Below are 19,041 nucleotides of genomic sequence, written 5' to 3' on the forward strand. Positions count from 1 at the left end.
AAATAACACTTTCTCAATGAAACATTCCTAAACCCCTTAATTAAGCATTTCCTCTTCTGTGTTGCTCTGATAACAAGGTACTGTGATATGGGTACTTAAGAATGCAAGTTGTGGAGTCAGGCAAGCATGGTTCACATCTCAGATTCATCACTTTCTAAAGCATGAACCTTGGGTACAGGAGTCTCTTTGCGCCTCAAGTTTCTCATCTACAAGGTGAGGATGACAATGGTACCTACACACCAGAGGCTGTAAGGAGGATTAAATTAATACATATAGCTTCCAAATCAGATGCGATGGGGGCCACTCAGGGTTTAAAACAGAATGTATCACCCTGTCTTCTGGGATTTATAACGTATGGAGATGTAACACATGTCATACATATAACTACAGTATAAAGGATGCTCAAACCCTATGCAGTTACAAGGTTTCTATATTTTACATGGAATAAATACATTATTAACTCAAAATAGATGGTGAAGAGTTACAAATATATACCATAATTACCAGAGCAATCAATTAAAAAAATGAAATTCCAAAAAATATTCAAATTACCACACACACGGCACTTACAACAGTGTCTGGTACATAGTAACAGGCAATAAGTCTCAGCTTCTATTGTAATTCTCTGCTTACATATCTGTCTCCATAACCAGGCTGTATTCAACATCATTCTAAAATACAGTTCTATACTCTTTACTTAATATATTTTATAATGTCAAATAAATGCACAAGGCATTTATTTTTAGAAAAGCTGATTGGAAAAAAAGCTCACTGAAAAGAACTTTAAGCACCCTCAATTTGATCCATCTCTAATTGTAACCTTCCTTAGATAATAATGTTTTAATGATCATACACTTCCAAAAATATAAGTATGCTTGGTCAGAGGCAACCTTTTTCATTGTATTTGAAGTATCTTTTTTCACAATTGGGTGCATTTCACAGAATGATCTTTTGTGGTCTGTGAAGGGATCTGTGTTGGTCAAGAAGGAAGTGCAGAAACGAGCTATATTAAGCCCGACATTCCTGAACTGAGCTCCTTTCAAAGTTCCTTTCTATCATCAGGTTCCAAGTATAGCAACGATACTTGTCTTATTAACGAGTCAAATACAGTAGCAGAGCTAACGTTACTTTTACCTCTCTGTCAAAAGCCAGCGTTATGAGAACCACCGCAGCAAGAGTTAGGTGAATAAAATAGACTTTTCTTAATATTTTTATATTATTTTCTTCTGTACTTGGATGAAAAAATGTACTTTAAAAAAATCCTTATGTTTTCAGAGGCTTTTGTTAAATACGCTAACAAAGATCTAGTCTGTTTAAGGCATAGTAACAAATTAAAGAACTAAGTGACTAAAATTTGGAGGGACTTCTGCAGTTGATCCCAGAGGATACATTTTTTCATTAAACACAAAGCTCTTTACAAACATGGTTTTCAATGAAAAGCTTTTCAGAAACTACTATTATAAAAAAAAATCACCATTTTACCTCATCATAGTTCACTTTATATGCATTTTACGTATTTCTTGAAAGATGGCAACTATCCCAAAATGAGCTTTCACACAACTTATAACATCTAGATGGGGAAACACAAAAAGTAACTCCTAACTTTAGTATTGCTGATCTATGTCCTTAATCTCTGGAACAGGAGGGTAATCTAACTCCGATGCCAATCAGTAAGTAAAAGCTCTTGCCAGTGTTCACTCCACTTCTTGTCCTTTGAAGCCTAGTCCGGACAGACACATATCCACTAACCTCTACGTCAAACGGAAGGCAGGATCGTGTAGTGGAAGGAACACTGGACTGAGAGTCAGGACGCCTGTGTTCTACTTCCAGCTCTGTCACCTACTAGCTGTGGCCCTGGGCAAGTCACTTAACCACTCTGGGTCTCAGTATCCTCATCTGTAAAATGAGGGGATTCGATTAGAGGATCCCTGAGTTGTTCCCACAACTATGAGATTTTAGGTTAACCAAACACAGCTACACATCAAACAGATCATTAGTTCTCCGTCCTTTTCTTACAGGAACAAGCCCTGCTGTGGACTGAATATTCAGTTTTCATTTGCACTGAAAGCTGTATTCAAGGATAGCACTGCTCAAACTTTCACGTGCATACAGGATCATCCGGGGATCTTGTTAAAATGGAGATGGTGAATCCACTGGTTGGAGTGGCACATTTCCAAGTGAGTGAGATGGTCCAGTTCTAATAAGCTTCCAGATGAAAATGAGGATGGTAAATGAATGACATTTTAAGTAACAAGCTCTAGAATAAGTTCTCAGGGTACAGAAACTACAATTCCATGAAGCAACTACTCTTTGGTTCTCAGTAGTGAGTCTACTCTTTGATAATTAAACATTGCTTCTATTGTCAAGGATATCTTACCATAAGATATCTTGGATTACTCTGCATAAAACTATTCCTTAATTATACAGATTTTAGAAATTATTCTGGGAGTAGTAAAAGCCAGCTGTCATTTATAGATGAATTCTTCTCAAAGACATGATTTATCATCATAAAACTATTAATAAATCAAATTTTTTCAAGTAAGAGTAAAAATATCTTTTCTCCTTCATCTCCAAAATATATTTCTGGGTCTTCACATCTCAAGAGTACTCAGATAAACTAGAAGTGCCTTGGGAAGAAAGTCTAGAGGAGCCTGGATGAATCATTCTGTAATTCCCTTGAGGTGGTTGAAACCCCAAACGTGTGCCCTCCATAACTAAAGAGTGTTTTCTGCTCGTGTTTTCACATCACTCACTATGCCCTACCCAAGTCCATACAGTGGGGAAAGACAGCTTAGTGAACCAGCAAACATTTTAAGCCTACTCGGTTAGTTGGACATACTAAAGGATGGTTACCCAGAATAGGAAAAGAATAAGAATCTTTCGGTTTTTTTCTGTATGACATAAATTAGAGATTGATCCCATAATATAAATTTTTTTTAAAGGCAAGTTAAGCCTTTCAGTCAACCATACTTATTAGGAGAAAGAAAGAAGACTTAGCCCTTATTAAGGGAAAAGATGTTTCATATGCTTCTCTTCCCAATGACCCCCTTATATCTCCCTCCCATTTTTAATACAAGTACTCATAAATTTCAAAATCAAAAGAACCTCTAAATACATCCTTAAATTTTAAGGAATCCTGGTTTTTGTGCCGTCATTCTTTGCAGATAAAATTACAGCATTAAGAGCATTTAACAAGAATGTCAGTATTAATAAAGCAGTTTTGTCAGTATTACTAAAATTATATAAAATATTAAAAATCACAAAATGTCAAATGAATTCATTTATAAAGGAGGAGAAAGTGAGGAAACGAAAGCTCGAACACATTAATATTTCACTATATTTTTCTGGCACCTTTATATGCAAGATTCTTATTAGCAAAAATACCTCTGGAGTAGTAAAAACTACCCAGGCTTGGAGAAAAAAGAAAAATTCAAATAAACATGGCTACTTTAGAGAAACAAACTGTAGCACACACACAACTTTATCTAAAATACCTGAGAACCAATAGCTGGAAACGTAACTCCTTGTTCCTTAAGGTTTTTAATCATTGCTGATATTAGACTAAGCTGTGGATCATTCTTAAATTCATCGGTCCATTCAACCATGAGAGCCTTTAATTTTTCACATACTTTAGGATGACCCTAAACAACAGAAAAAAATTTAATAAAAAGCACTAATTTCCTGGCTAATGATTTAATATGGATACCTTAAATATAAAAATAATAGTGTTTCAGATCTCTTTTTAAATCATAAATTATCCCTAGCTACAGACAACGCATAAGAAAATACAGTTAATGGAAATAAACTAATTTTATTTTCACACTATTAAAAAAAAAACAGAAGACACCATCACATACCTCACATCAAATTAAAACATTAAATATATAACTTATTTTGGAGGTCAGAAAGACAGGACTTTTCAGAGTATTTTGCAACTAAGCAAGCATTGTATATGAGAAAGACAAAGAAAACTGTTTTGTTTTCTGCAGACCAATACAAATTAAGTTGGAAAGAGAGAATAAATATTACAATTTCTTTATTCTTAATTCCTGACTTTAAACGTGCATGACTGTTTTCTCCAAGTTACTTAATTATCTGAGGCCTGGCTTGAGATCCATTACATGTCAGTATTCCTGGAAACTTCATTTCTTCAAAGTACATTCTCCCTTTAATTATAAAACCAACATGTTCACTGTAAAATATTAGAAAATAAAGAGAAGTTCTTTCTCCTATATGTAACTGCTTGCTTTTCAAAACAGTTGTTCATGTTACTAAATACTGAGTATAGATTTTCAACTAAATTAAATTAAACATTATATTAGAATCTCTTCACAAACAGTTGTACATTTTGATGAACATTCAGGATATCAAAAGAATTGCTTTTAAGTACTAGCAAATACCTAAGTATAACTGAATAAAGCAGAACAGGAAAAAAATTATTATATAACCAAAACGTTTTAAAAGAAGTACAAAATTTTAAATTCTTATTTCATTTCTGTACTGTTTCCTACTAAAATCTGGAGATACTCATTTTTCCCAAAAAACATGAAGCATTTTTCCTTTTAACGTTGTTTTTCTTGACATATAACACCCCACCACAAAAAGAGGCCAGAAATAATTACCTTTAGAATGTATGAATTTTTACTGAGAAAACTCACATATTACTTAGCAAATTAAATTTTTTAAATTCCCTAAATTGCTTGTTTTGAATTGTTTATTTGTTTGTTTGTTTTGGGGGGTAATTAGTTTATTTATTTAAATGGAGGAACTGGGGACTGAACCCAGGACCTCAACCTCGTGCATGCTGGCACGTGCTCTACCACCGAGCTATACCCTCCTCCCTGGATCTGAATTCTTAACATTCAGTTAAGCAGATAGTATAATATTAAAATCCTGTGATGGTTAGGCAGTGGCCTTATTCATGTCAAGATGAAAACTTAACAGTGCCACATTTTGTTCAGTATTTCTGAACAGTCCTAAACCAGGAAAATATCTCTGTGTCTAAAAAAAAATGGTTACAAAAGCTGTGCCTAAAGTAAACTGGCACCTCTTAATCAGATAGGAAATGCACACATTTTTCATCAGGAGAAAGGAATGATGAAGAAAAGAGGTTAAATATATTCTAATCTGGCTTGACAAAAACCAATTCTCTAAGTTAAATAAATTTGTAGTCTCTTCAGCAAAAATATACCATGTACTTCTACACGGGATAAAAATAGCATAGAAAGAGTTTTAAAAAAAAAAAAAGCACGGACTAATCCTTTGTGATTAAAAATGTGAAGAACTGAACAAAAAAATACATGAAGAAAGAAGACAGTCTTAATTCATTTCTGGAAATAGTGTTCCTTACCTTGTTTAAGACGTTGCTTACTTCACTAGCAAAATCTCTTGAACATACTTCTAAGTGAAAAATTTTGCCACAGTTTGATACGCATGCTCCTAGAAGCTAAAAGCATAAAATGAGAAGTTAAAAGGGCTCAATTTCAGCAGACAGTTGTGCGGTAGATCTTAAAATGAAATCACTCACGGTCAGAGCTTGCATAGCGACATGAGGATCTTTATGGTTCACCCTCCTCATAACTGACCGAAGACAATCTTTAGGTCTAAAAAATGAGAAGTGTAAAGATTAGTAGTACACTCTACCTTCTTCTCCCTAACTATAAAAGGCAATAGACTACTATACAAAAGGGACAATATGGTAGAGAAGTTTAATTTTTACTAACGACACAATCAAAAAACTATACATTAAAAAGTTCCATAAAATTTTTCAAACAAAATTAATAGGCTCCCTTCCTTAGCAATCCTTTAGGCATTTTGGGCTAATTCTGGGTGAAAAGTTTTTTAAATAAAGTACGAGACCAAGACTTTCACTTCCAGTCATGATGGACTACCTGCAACGAGACTTATACTCCTGCTGTAAACAATCAGAAAACTGGAAAAATATATTTAAAGTATGTTCGGGACATCAGGCCACAGGTAGTGCTGAACAGCGATCTCTAAGAACGAATACAAACTAGATAAACCAGACATTTGCCTCAACTTTCTACCCAGAGGCACTTTCCAGATACGGAATAAGCTTTCTGCCTAAGGCAGTTTCTGGATCTCAGTGCAGAGGGGATCCCAAGAAGACAGCAGTGATCTCACTAAGTTGAGGAGACAGAACCCGGACTTCCGGCAGGCTATGGGAACTAGACTTTGTAGGACAGGGTACAAGGAGCTATATGAAGAAAGAGTCCTAGATACCTGTATAGGGGTTCCCTTTAGGTCTGTTGTGGAAAAATCCAGAAGGCTGGGCAAAAAGTGACTGAGAGCTTTACACTGAAGGGTTCCCAAAGCTTCCACAGTTGTCAGAGCTCATACCAAAGTGGAGAGTCCTCACAGCAGAGGGCTTAGACCTTGGGAACAGGGCTATACTATCTCAAGATTATTCTAAATCCATCCTATAACAGCTTAAAAACAAGCCACAGAAGGATAAAGTTGACCTAAGTGTCACAACTTCTGACAGAATAAAATCCAATACTTTTTAACAGGAATACAACAAAACCTGGCATTCAACAATATAAAATCCATAATACTAAACACTCAATCAAAAATTACTGGATAGGACATGAAACAGGAAAAAGTGATACATAACTAGGAGAAAATTCAGTCAAATGAAGATGTAGAAACTTTATACGCTATTTTAAGTATGCTCAAGGATGTGTAAGAAATCATCAACATAACAAGTAAACAGGTGGTATATAAAAAAGAACCCAATACAACTTCGGGAAAGAAAAATATATAAAATTAACTAATTAACTAATTGGATGAAATTAATCTGATCAAAATGGAAGGATACATCTAATATGGGATTAATAACCAGAATATACAAAGAAGTCCTACATCTCAAAAACAACAAAAAGTAACAACCCAATTCAAAAACATTCAAACACAGGACTTGAACAGACATTTCTCCAAAGAATATGCATAAATGGCGAAAAAGCACATGAAAAAGCATTCAGCATCATTAGAGAAAGGCAAATGAAATCACAGTGAGATACCACTTCACACCTATCAGGATGGCTAATTTTTTATTTCTAAAGCTATCAGTGATACTGTTGTCACTTTTTTATTTTATTTTATTTTTTATTTTATCTTATCTTATGAACCAACTTGTGCACATTATTATCAACCAAAGTCCAAAGGGTTCACTCTTGCTGTACATTCTGCAGGTTTTGACAAATGCATAATGACATGTAGCCACCACTATAGTACCATACAGAATAATTTCATTGCCCTAAAAATCCCTTGTGTTCCATCTATTCATTCCTCCCTCCGTATCCCCAAATCCCTGGAAAAGAAAGAAAAAAAGGGAAAATACGAAGTGGTGGGGACGCAGGAAAACTGGAACCTTTATGCATTGCTGGTGGTAATACAAAAGGGTGTAGCCACTGTTGAAAAGTTTAATAGTTCCTCAAAAACTTAGATGTAAAATTACCGTATGATCCAGTAATTCCACTTCTGTGGATATACCCAAAAGAATGAAAGCAGGAATTCAAGCAGACATTTGTACATCCATCCTTTGAGCAGCATTATTCACAATAGCCAAATCTCCATCAACAGATGAGTAGACAAACAAAATACAGTGCAATATCACTTAGCCTGAGGGAATGAAATTCCAACACATGCTACAAAATGGCTGGACCTTGAAAACATACTTAGTTATAAGCCAGACACAAAAAGATAAATGTTACATGATTCCACTTATGTGAGGTACTCAAAACAGGCAAATTCGTGGTGATAGAACATAGAACAGAAGTCACCAGTGGCCAAGAGGAGGGGAAAATGGACAGTTATTATTTAATGCATACAGAGCTTCCGTTTGGGATGAGGAAGTTTTGAAAATGGGCAGTTGGACACACATACCAAAAAAACAACAAACAACAAAAAATACATTAACAAGTCATCTGAAATACAAGCGAGCCCTGGAAAAATTGGCCAGTAAGAATTATCCTAAAAAATTTCTTTAAGAATTGAAAATACAATTACTAAGAACTGTGATAAACAGAAAAAAAATTTAATAGGGAAAAATTAGAATAAGAAATAGAGTTTCTGTTTCTAAGGATGTTTCATTGCGTGTTGGGAAGTCTTCCACCTAAAGAGCATGAAGAAAAGAGAAAAAAAAATTTAATTTATTGAATACCTGTTATATGTCACACATTCAACTCATGATTCTGCAGCTCTTATTTTATTGATTTTGTATTAAAAGTATCTAATGGCAGCATCATTAAACTGAAGATATAATATAACATTACTACTTAGATTTTTGCCTTTTTTACAGTTGGATTTATTTTAGGAGCCAGAATCTGTGAACCCATGCTAATTTTTGCAGGTGTGACAACCATGTTGGCAAACACAAAATTATCATTTCAAGGTACTGGCAGAGGCCAAATATAAAAAGGATTATCTGAACACTAAAATTAAAATCATTTAAAAATAATGACCCAAAGATGAGTCAGCTCAGTGAATAAAACACTTCAGAAAATAATCTTCAATATTTGCTTTACCACCAAATTTTAAATGAAATTTCTGACGTACTGTTCATAAACCACCTTTGTTTTAAAAGAAAGAAGTCTAAACTGGGGTGACTTCTGGAAAGGGGTGTGGAGAAAGGAGCTTAGAAATGGAACTTTTACTTTTCATTTCACTCATTTCTACACTGTTTTAATGTTTTTCCCAATTTTAAAAAACAAGACAAAGATATGTCTGGCACCAAAAAGTCAGCTATTTGCAACCATAAAAAGGATAATGCCACAAAAAGCCAACTAGAATGCTTATAAGCGTTGAACACTTTATGTATGTCAATACAGCAGTGATCTTTTTAGATATAATAGGACAAAAAAAAGTCCCTTCAGAGCTGTGTATAAAACTGGCACTATTAAACAGCAGAAGTGACCCACTAAAATCTAGTATTAACTATCTCATTCTGTTCCGTGTTATTTTTTCAATTCAGTTTTTCAGTATTTCCACAAGAAGATAAATAAAATACAGAAGTGAAGTATATTTATAAACATTTTATTATTAAATCTTAAAATTCAACCAAAGATTATGGCTAAAAGACTTTTTTAAAAGGTTTATGAGTTAGAAGTAAATTTAAAGGAGGTGTCCCTATGACTTTTATCCTCTTACTGACAAATGAAAGTTGTCTACAAACACAGTGTCTGTATCATTTATCACCTATACAAGGACCCTTTTGATAGTGGAAGGGGGTGCTAACTGGACACAACACAGGAACAGCAGGCATACAGTGAAATTATTCAAGGCAAACTGGACATAGAGTCACCCCAGCCAAAACCACGTTCATCTAAAAAACTGTCTTTTTTATGCATAGATCATGGAGTGAGAAAATAAAAAAAGCAGTACTTTCATCTAGTTGTGACTTCTAATGTCTTTTTCTCAAATCCTGGACCAGACAAGAAAACAGACATCGTAGGAATGGACACAGCTGCCTTGGCCTGGGTCTGCTCTGATGAACTAAAGCATCAAAGTCAAGGTCATTATTCAGGAGCACAGCACAACAATCAAGCTCAATAAACTGTACTGTGGGCTTCAAAGAAAACAGAGTTCTACGAGGGGGCTCTTCTCCATCAAATCCTCTCTACAATAACCACTCTCAGTCTTTCAGTTTCTATGCCTTCAACATGGTCAATGCTCAGTAAAAAGTCACTGAGCTAAACAGAAAAAACACTGCTTTGCACTGTTGTACAATAATTAGTACTTATAGTAATTGAATAATCTTCATTATAAAACTATTTATTAACAACTTCTGCATCTTCCACTGAATTTGCTTTCTATGTGTATATGCTCTCAAAAAATTCACGTCTGAAAATCACAAGATAAGGGGGAAAATGCACATTAAGTAATGCTGGGAGGAGCACAGGATGTGAGGAGACTGATGGTGTATTTAAAGGAAGCACTTTGTAAAAACACCGGCTACAATAAAACCTGCATGTGCATGAAGAGGAGTTTACCAATGGTTTCCATCACCTACCTTTTGTAAAGGGTAGTCAAATCCTCATCTCTCTCAGAAACCTTCTCAAAACTCCATTTTGGTATTTTAAAACTTTTTCTAAGCCTTATACTCTCTTTTCCTTATCTTGAGATGGGAAATCAAAAAAGATGGGGGTCAAGGGTAGGGACAAGAGCAAGGCAAGGAGAACTCCCTCTCACCTTTCCCAGTTTTCCAACCTAAAATAACTCTTTCTCTTAACTTACCATGTGACAAATGACCATAGCACAAATGACACCACTGTAAAATATAATGGAACAGTACTGTTTCCTAGGGTTTGTTTCCAAAGTCAGGGTATAAAGCAAAAATTACAGTTAATCAATTTTCCTTGATTAGGGAGTTACTGTTGGAGAACATACTCTGCCATCTCTCAAACTGCTCAATACAGGCAACTTTTCCTCAATTATGAAAGCAAAAACTGCTACTTGGAGCACCAGCTGAAGAAGCTGGCTTGTTCAGGGCCATGTTGTTTAAAACATGCATACTCTGAGCAAGAGTCACACTCAGTGCAAAGAAATAGTCACACTCCTTAAGAGAAGTGAAAACTAATTGTGAGAGCACGAAGAGCTCACTAAGTGGACAGAAGGACAAGTTTTTCAGAAAAATAAAATTGAGGAGGCTGCAAAAGAATACAGTTAAACTCAGGAAGTTAAACATGTATATGAGGCAGCTCAGATCAGTAGTAATAGGATCAAAGAAAACGAGAACTAATTTTGTATTTCTGCAATTCTCTTCTCAGAGAATAATGAAATTTCAAATCTCTCTGAATAGTCCTGAGTACATTTCCAAAATTGTCATCACATTATTTATAAACGTCTGTCTACTTATAAGTATGCTGTTGTACAGTTATGATAGATAAATAGCTCAGCATGAAGTCTTTCCATAATATATAAGGAGAAAGCCAAAAATATTAAATGATTTTGTTGGACAAAGGAGTCAAGCTTTGTGAGCTCTCATGCTTTATAAAACTTCTTTAGTCTCTTATTTCAAATATGTCTCACCTCTCCATCTCATTCGAAAAGTACTTTTTGTACTATAAAAATAATAGGTCAAACTATTAACCTATTTTATATGCTTGAGGAAATGATTGCCAGGGAAAAGGCAGTGAATTTAAATTCTAATTATTGCATCTATTACTAAAGCATTGATTTTTAGATCAATCAACTTTTCAAAATGAGGATACTATCTCTTCATTATCCCCCTTCATGGGACCTAACAGAAGAACAATAGAACCTTTTCCTTAAAGTATTACAAACATAAAAGAAAAACAGTAAAAAAAAAAATATATATATATAATAATAACAATAATAATAATACATGGCAGTTAATGAATGAACTTGCATAGTTAACTTCTCATCACCTATGAGGCAGGACTGAAAAGATACAAAGATAATAGCAATACGTCTCTAAATACGAGCACTACTAGGTGTTTAGGGCAGAAAAATTCTTGCAGTGTTAAGACTGTCTGGCATATCACATCTCTGTTCCCTGCCTAATCAATGTCAGTAGTGACTCTGTCGCTGTGACAACCAAAACCATCCCTAATAGAGCAACACCACCAGGCTGAGAACCACTGTGAGACAAAACAGCCCTGTGATTCAGTAGAAAAAGATCTGAGGCTTGACAGACCTCATCTATAAAAAGGGGACTCCAATGCTTCCTGCTCGCTATGTTATTACAATACTCTCAGAATCGTGCCAGGGACTTAGGAACAGTCAACAGTGTTAGTTCTAGAAAGCACAAAACGTGTCCTATTCTACTGAGTCACTTTTACAACTTTAGTTTTCAAAGCTATTTTAGAGTGATTTGACCTTTACATTTTCATCTTACATGCTATGAAAAGTGCTTTACTACAACTTACCACTCAAGGATGTATGTTAACTATACTGTGGAAGGCAGAAGGGACACATGTATGCATAACTTGTATAGCAGGCACACAATAAAAGATAGGGAACTCAAATCTTTGCTGAACAAAGCGAAAAAAATTTTTAATTAACAGGTAATATAAACCTTCCCTGAATATTGAGGGAAGTCTGATTTAGAGGATGGCTTTCAAAAATATAAAGACATTACATTAACTATAAAAGAATTTAATATAAAATACAAAAGAGATCAGAACTGAAGTGAATAATAACTCTATATTCAATGGCATATTCAAAACGCATGGTCACATCCTAGTCCATGCCATTACCAAAAAAAAAAAGAAAACCATTTAGAATCTCAATTTCAAGCATTCCAACTATCACCTTCCGTTTTTCTAACTCACTCACTCTCTTCAGACCCAGCTCTACTTGTTCAGGGAAACTCCCCTCTGCTCTAGCTACTCTGTATCTCTCCCTCTTCTCAGAAAGCACCAACCCTTCTCTACCCGGCCCCATTCACGTAGTGCTATCCTTATGCCTGCGGCCTCTGCTTTCAGCTCCTTGCTTCTTCTCAACTTTAAAATCACAGCATAAATGTTACACCCCGACACCAGTCCTCCCCTGAAAAATCTAAGTAGATCTCCCCTTTTATTGTCCACTAAAATACTCTGTCCACTATCTTCTTAGCCATTATCTGTTTGTTCCTGTCTCCCACTGGTAGACTACCACAGCTGACAGCAAAGGCTGTGCTTGCTTTATTCACCACTGTATACCCAAAGCTTGATACCCAGCCAGTGTTCCTGTTTGTCAAATAAAAGAAAAACTGATATAAAGAGAATGAAACCAACTGAAGTAATTCTGTGGTAAGAAAGTAAAAGGGACCTGGAAATTAAGATCACACTTTACAAAAGCAAGCCTTTAATTTTATCCCTGCTGGAACTCTTCTCCTAGTTTAAATCACATTTAAAAAAAAATCCTAAATATGAATCAGATTTTCATTTGTTAACTAGAAAAGCCTTGAGTACCTAGAGCTGTTATGATGATAAAATAAAATGCGTATATGGTACTTAAACAAGATCCAGCAGATAATAAGCAGTCAATAAATGTTGGCTATTATTCTTACAAGAACACTTAAAAGATTTTAAAAACCTAAAGCCAGTAAGTTGAAGATATGATTATTACAAACTATATACTGGAAGAGATCTGGTTTCTCTACCTGACGCTGCCCTTCTAACTTGAAGACATGTAGGTCAGAGATCACTTTTCCGTTAAAAAAAAAATAAAGAATTAATCAATCAACTTCCGGTCAAAGGTCAGCCAGTATTCTGTACTCACAGCCCAGGTCAAGACCAGACAAAATAAAGCCAGTGAAAATATTTTTAACACACTCTTTCCTAAAGGCTTATATTTTTCACAAAGTATCAGTAATGACTATCATTTTTTCCTTCCAATTCTGTACGAATAAATAAAAGACACGCTATCTAAATAGATCCCTTACCAAGCAAAGAAAAAACTTCATCATGTTTTCCACCTTCAGTCAACTACATTTTTATCTAAAGCTGAGGACAGACAGTTAAGATATAAAATAATAGCACAAATTAACCTGGATGCCAATTACAGAATTTTAATATTTACTTGTTATTGTGGATCTACCCTCATCTATTTTTTACATATGAGATTACAAACAAATCAATCAAAACTAATAGACAAGAGCTATTTATTATGTGAAGACATGTTAAAGAAAACTGCTACTATTATTCTGAAAGTTCTCTTGATTCTGAACAAACAGAGACTTTTCAGTCCATCATATGACCTCACTGGCTAGGCATTCTCAGTACTCAACACTGGAACTGCACACTAAAAATCATGTGAATATCTTAGGAAGTCAGAAAACATTTTCAGAATGTTTTTTACAGTTGTAAGTCCAGCATATTCAAACATTTCAGGCGGACAGGATATGTTAAGAATGGAGTAATTATAAATGTAGAATAGTGTATATAATATGCTAATTGTCAATGAATGTGGAGAAAATATATTCATATTTGAGGTCAGAAACAATGGAAAGAAACAAAAGAAACTAAGTGGTACCTACAGAGGATGGAGGAGGGAAACAGGGATAGGAGTTAGACTTGTCAATGTTCATCTTTTTAAATTGTTTTAATTTTTGAGCCATCTGAGTATGTATCTATTTCTGAAACAAAAAGTATGTATCTCATTTAAGCATAAGTATTTCTTTAAAACAACAAACAAAAATACACACCAATAGGTGGTTCAAAGAACAGCACAGCAAGATTTTTTGAAAAGAGGAAGAATTAAGGAGGGTTTTTCGAAATACCACTGGAACCATGTTTCTGGGTCATAGTTCTCTAACTAAATGAAATTTCACAATAATTGGCTCTTTATTTTCCCTTAAAACTTGAGAATATTTTCCAAACGATCACAATGCTGCGCAACAGATGACTCTTTAAAAAAAAAAAAAAAAGAAAGAAAAATTTTAAAGGGTCAAAAGGATTTTTAAATATTATCTTCTTAGGGAAGAAAAAAGTAAATAATATAAGTTATTTTATTTATGCACAAATAATTCTACAATATATTGCTGGTTATAAATCATTTTGATTAAAAAAAATCTTACTGCAAAAGAAATGCTTTCTTAAAGTTCCCTCCACCACCCCAAAATCCATTATCTTAAATAAATCTGTATATTTTATAAAATTACAAACTAACATCACATGGAAATGCTTTTTTAAAAAATCTAGACTGTTGCCTAGTATATAAATAACCTTAGGAATTGCATTCCCATCCATAACTTCCCTCCACTTCCACTTACCTTATCTACACCCACCTCAGGAAAACTGTTCCCTTTTCCCTCTCACACCAATTACATGTCTCAGTCTTTTCTAAAGCACACCAGGTATCCAGAGCACCTCACTGGCAACCTACAATACTTTCTAATATTCTTATGCTACTATCATCAGCAACCCATATCTAAACCTGTGTATCTAGGTTCCTTGACAACATAAACCAGGTCACTATAAATTTTCCATATAAATAATTATAAAATGATGTAAAAGATTAAAAACAAACTAGAAGCGGTTACCAGGTTCTGGGGAGGGGGAGTGGTAAGTTGTTTAACCGGCAGAGTTAAGCTAGGGGATGATGAAAAGTTCTGGAGATGGGATACGGATGATGATGCCACAACAATGTGAATGCACCGAATGCCACAAACTGTACATTTAAAAATGGTTAATAAGCTAAGTTTTATGCTTTATATATTTTACCATAATAAAAATAAGTAAACAAATAAATGATATATTAGTGTAACAGAAAACAACAAATCTGACTCCACATGGAGCTGTTGCTTTGGCTTTAACCCTGAGCCCTGTTTCCTAGGCTCAGTCTTGCTAGCTCTGCACCTGTTGTAAAAGAATGTTGCCTATAGCCTGAAATATACAGGAGATTCTATTCTCAAGGCTCTGACCTTTAAGAATATTAACACTTTTGTACTTATATAAAGATAATAAGTTGCAGAATAGAAAACAACATTTGTTGTAGTTAGAGGTTTTACAGGGGCACCATGACCTGACCAAAGTGGACAGCTGAAGAAAAAAGGATTCCAAGAACAAGGAATTCCTACATCAAGAAGTTTGCAACAACCTACCACATCCTCCCTCCTCCCCCATCCTCCCTCCTCCCCCAACCATTTGTAGTATAAAAGGAGCCTGAATTCTGACTTGGGGAAGAGGGTTCTCCAGGATATTAGTCTGCCATCTTCTCAGTCTGCCAGCTTTCCGAGTAAAGTCGCTATTCCTTGCCCCAACACCTCATCTCCCGATTTATTGACCTGTCGTGTGGCGAGCAGAACAAGTTTGGACTCGGTAACATTAGGAACTCTACCACAAGTATCCCACAGTTTACTGCTCTCTTGAAAAGAACCTTAATAATTTTCTATTACTAAGCTGACCTGAGAATACAGAACCCAATTCCGTAATAGTTATTCTTAGGCGTGCAGGCACAACACCAAGGGCTCACAAATTTAGGGGCCCACAAAAATGTTTTAATTCCTTTTAAAATAACAAAAAGATGAACTTTTAGATCAAAGAAAATGTTTTAATGACTAATAGTACATTTATTTTTATAACAATGCAGTCATAAAATATTTCATTATTTTTTTAATGGAGAAAAGGACCCAGGAAGAAAAAAGTGCACAGGGCCCATGCAAGTAGGAATGCAGCCCTGATGCTTATCACGTCCTACTATGAAATTACCAAGGTACAGCAAGAACGAGAAAATACTACTGGATATGTACATAAAACATTATTTTTAGAGAAAAATCACAGACATGAGTGAATTTTGTGGGTTTGATTTTTTTTTAAACCCAGGAATATCAGAATGGTATCTCACTTACATACAATACTTTTCAAACAATTCTTTATTAATAAGAACTATAAAGAGATATCGTATTTACATAAACAAACAAATCAATGCCTGGAAATTAACTTAAGAAGAATTTAAGGAACTGAAGAGCAAGAACTTCCAAGGAAGAAAAAATTAGTGGAAGGAAAAAAAGGAAAGAGGAAAGGAAAAAATATTAAAAATAGAACAACCTCTAATTTAAATTAGCAAAGTTGAAAAGATTTATTAAGGAAATTTAGACTTAGCATAATGTCAATTAAAATCTCCAATGGATAATGAAATATTAAGGAAAATATTGAGTATGTTGTCTAAAGTAAATTTGAAAAAGTAAAAAGTGAGCATGTAGCTAAACCTAATGATACTAGATAATGACAAAAAACAAATAGAAAATAATTTTTTAAAGCTACAAATAAGTACATTTTCAATATATAAGGAGAGCATGGATGGAAACTTGAGGTCATTACGCTAAGTGAAATAAGTCAGAACGAGAAAGACAAATGCTATATGATCTCACTGATATGTGGAATCTAATAAAATCTAACTCACAGAAACAGAGAACAGATTGGTGGCTGCCAGAATGGGGAGAGTGGGGGGTGGGCAAAATCAATAAAAGGGGTCAAAAGGTACAAACTCCCAGTTAAAAAATAAGTTCTGAGGACATTATGTACAGCATGGAGATTATAGTTACAATACTTGATTGTATATCTGAAAGTTGCTGAGAGAGTAGACCTTAAGAGTTCTCATCACAAGAAAAAAATAGGGAAAATGTAACAAATTATTGTTTCTAGTATAAGAATGTTAACTGAAGAAAAACAAACTGATCTATTTACCTACATTATATATCATACAGGATTTTTAGGTGGGTTACAAATTTACTTTTCAACCAGAAAAATATGGAATATTTCTAGTAATGAAAAGGAGTTTGTCTCTTCATCTCAAGCAACTAACTTAATTATTTTAAAATATCTACAAAGTGAAGAACAGCAAACTAAAGACAAAAAGAAAACTGACAGTGAAAAAAGAGAAGGAGGGCCCGTACAACTAGAATGCTATATAAAGATTTATCTCCAAATTACACAGGGATGGAGCTAGGTCAGTAAGCTAGTCCTCAACAGACAAACTGTCATAAAATAGCACTCTCCTCAAAAAAAAGGACAGAGGTGCACCCATTTAACAATGTGCCAGACACCACTATAAACACTTAATGTATATATATTGACTAATCTCACACTCAAAACAAGCCCCTATGTAAAAGAGACTATTTTTATTCTTCTGTAGCAAACTAGAAAAGTTAAGTTACTATTTATCCAACATGACACAGCTAAGCAGTCAAGAGCTAGGATCTGAAACCAGGTGGCCTCACTCCAGAGTCCACACTCTGTCAACCACTAAGGTATTTTACTTTCCCCTGTACAACAAAAATTCATAGAACTTTCATCCTACCAATCCAAGTAGACTAGATATACATAAATTGCTATTATACAAGACAAAACACAAATAAGAATGGTTTTGATAGAGTGCTTTGAGGATCCAGATTTTCAGTAATGATTTTTAGTAACGGGGATAAGGAAAGGCTCTGTGGAAGAAATAATACTCATGGTGGGTCTGGAGGGATATGAGACAGAGACAGGGAATGGGAGAAGAGAATATTCCACACTGAAGGTACAAAATGACCAAAAAACATTAAAATTAGGCAGAAAAGCACTGGCAACTCAAATATGAGTTGAAAAGAATGGTACGTACAAAAGAAGTAAATGAAAAACAAGTGATTCAGAGGCCAAAGGAGATTACTAGACTTAGCTCAGCACAGAAGGTACAGGCGTAACACGGTCAGAGTTGTTATTGTGGCAACTGGCTCTAAGAGACGGACAGAAAAAAGGCAGAAACAGAAGGAAATACCAACGGGTTAATGCACTAGTCTAGGTACAGTTAAGGATGTCTCCAGTCAACTGGGGCCAAGAGAAAAGCAAAAAAGGAACAGACACACAGCACACAGTAGCTACTCAAACTTCAATTAAATTAGGGAACTAAGCAGGCAGGAAAGAACAAGACTGCATACACTAAAATGTGTACTCATCAAAGGGGACGGGTGAGCCACATGTGGAAACCACAGTTTCGGGAACCTGCCAGCGGGAGTGCGTTACAAGCTAAACGGGCTCAAGTGAAGGGGCAGAAAGGCTCTGAGGACAAAGGGCCCTGCCTGGTGTGACCGTGTTCAAGAACTTAACTAAAGAGATTGCATAGCATCAACACCATGAGAGACATGATGGTGGTGAGCTGATAGAATTTAGTAAGAAATTAATTGCAGAGATGAGCCTGAGGTTTCAAGTGCAAATGAAAGAATAACCTTGTCAGTAACAGAGACAAGGAAGACGGGAAACAAAGGAGGGAACATGGGTTTAAAGCCAAGAGACATGAGTTCAGGTTTCTGCAAGATGAGACCGAGACTTACACAGCATGATGTTAGAAACGGTACTGCATCCACAGGACCAGTGCTTGGGTAAGAGAATGAGAGCTGAAAATACAGGTGTCACTCACATAAAGACACCCAGAAGCTGTGAGATTTACAGAGAAAAAAAATGTTAGGGAAAAAAAATGGATCAAAGCAACATGAGGAACTATCTGTATTTAGAAGGGAAGGAAGAAGAGCCAGAGAAGGCACTGTCAGAAGGTTCAGATTCCCACCAGAAGAACCAAGTATGCTACAGCAGTGCTTCT

General features: G+C 35.1%; 1 protein-coding gene across 1 annotated transcript in view; it reads right to left on the reverse strand.

The window, feature by feature from the left end:
• STAM (signal transducing adaptor molecule) overlaps positions 1-19,041 on the reverse strand; it is a 61,159-nt gene that overhangs the window by 26,800 nt on the left and 15,318 nt on the right. The window contains exons 3-5 of the mRNA XM_014565675.2: positions 5,528-5,603; positions 5,351-5,446; positions 3,495-3,641 (exon numbers count right to left, since the gene is read on the reverse strand). Of these exons, the coding sequence (XP_014421161.1) occupies positions 3,495-3,641; positions 5,351-5,446; positions 5,528-5,603 (319 nt within the window). The remainder of the gene's footprint in view (positions 1-3,494; positions 3,642-5,350; positions 5,447-5,527; positions 5,604-19,041) is intronic.

This window comes from Camelus ferus, chromosome 35, assembly GCF_009834535.1.
Source record: "Camelus ferus isolate YT-003-E chromosome 35, BCGSAC_Cfer_1.0, whole genome shotgun sequence".
Taxonomy (NCBI): Eukaryota; Metazoa; Chordata; class Mammalia; order Artiodactyla; family Camelidae; genus Camelus; species Camelus ferus.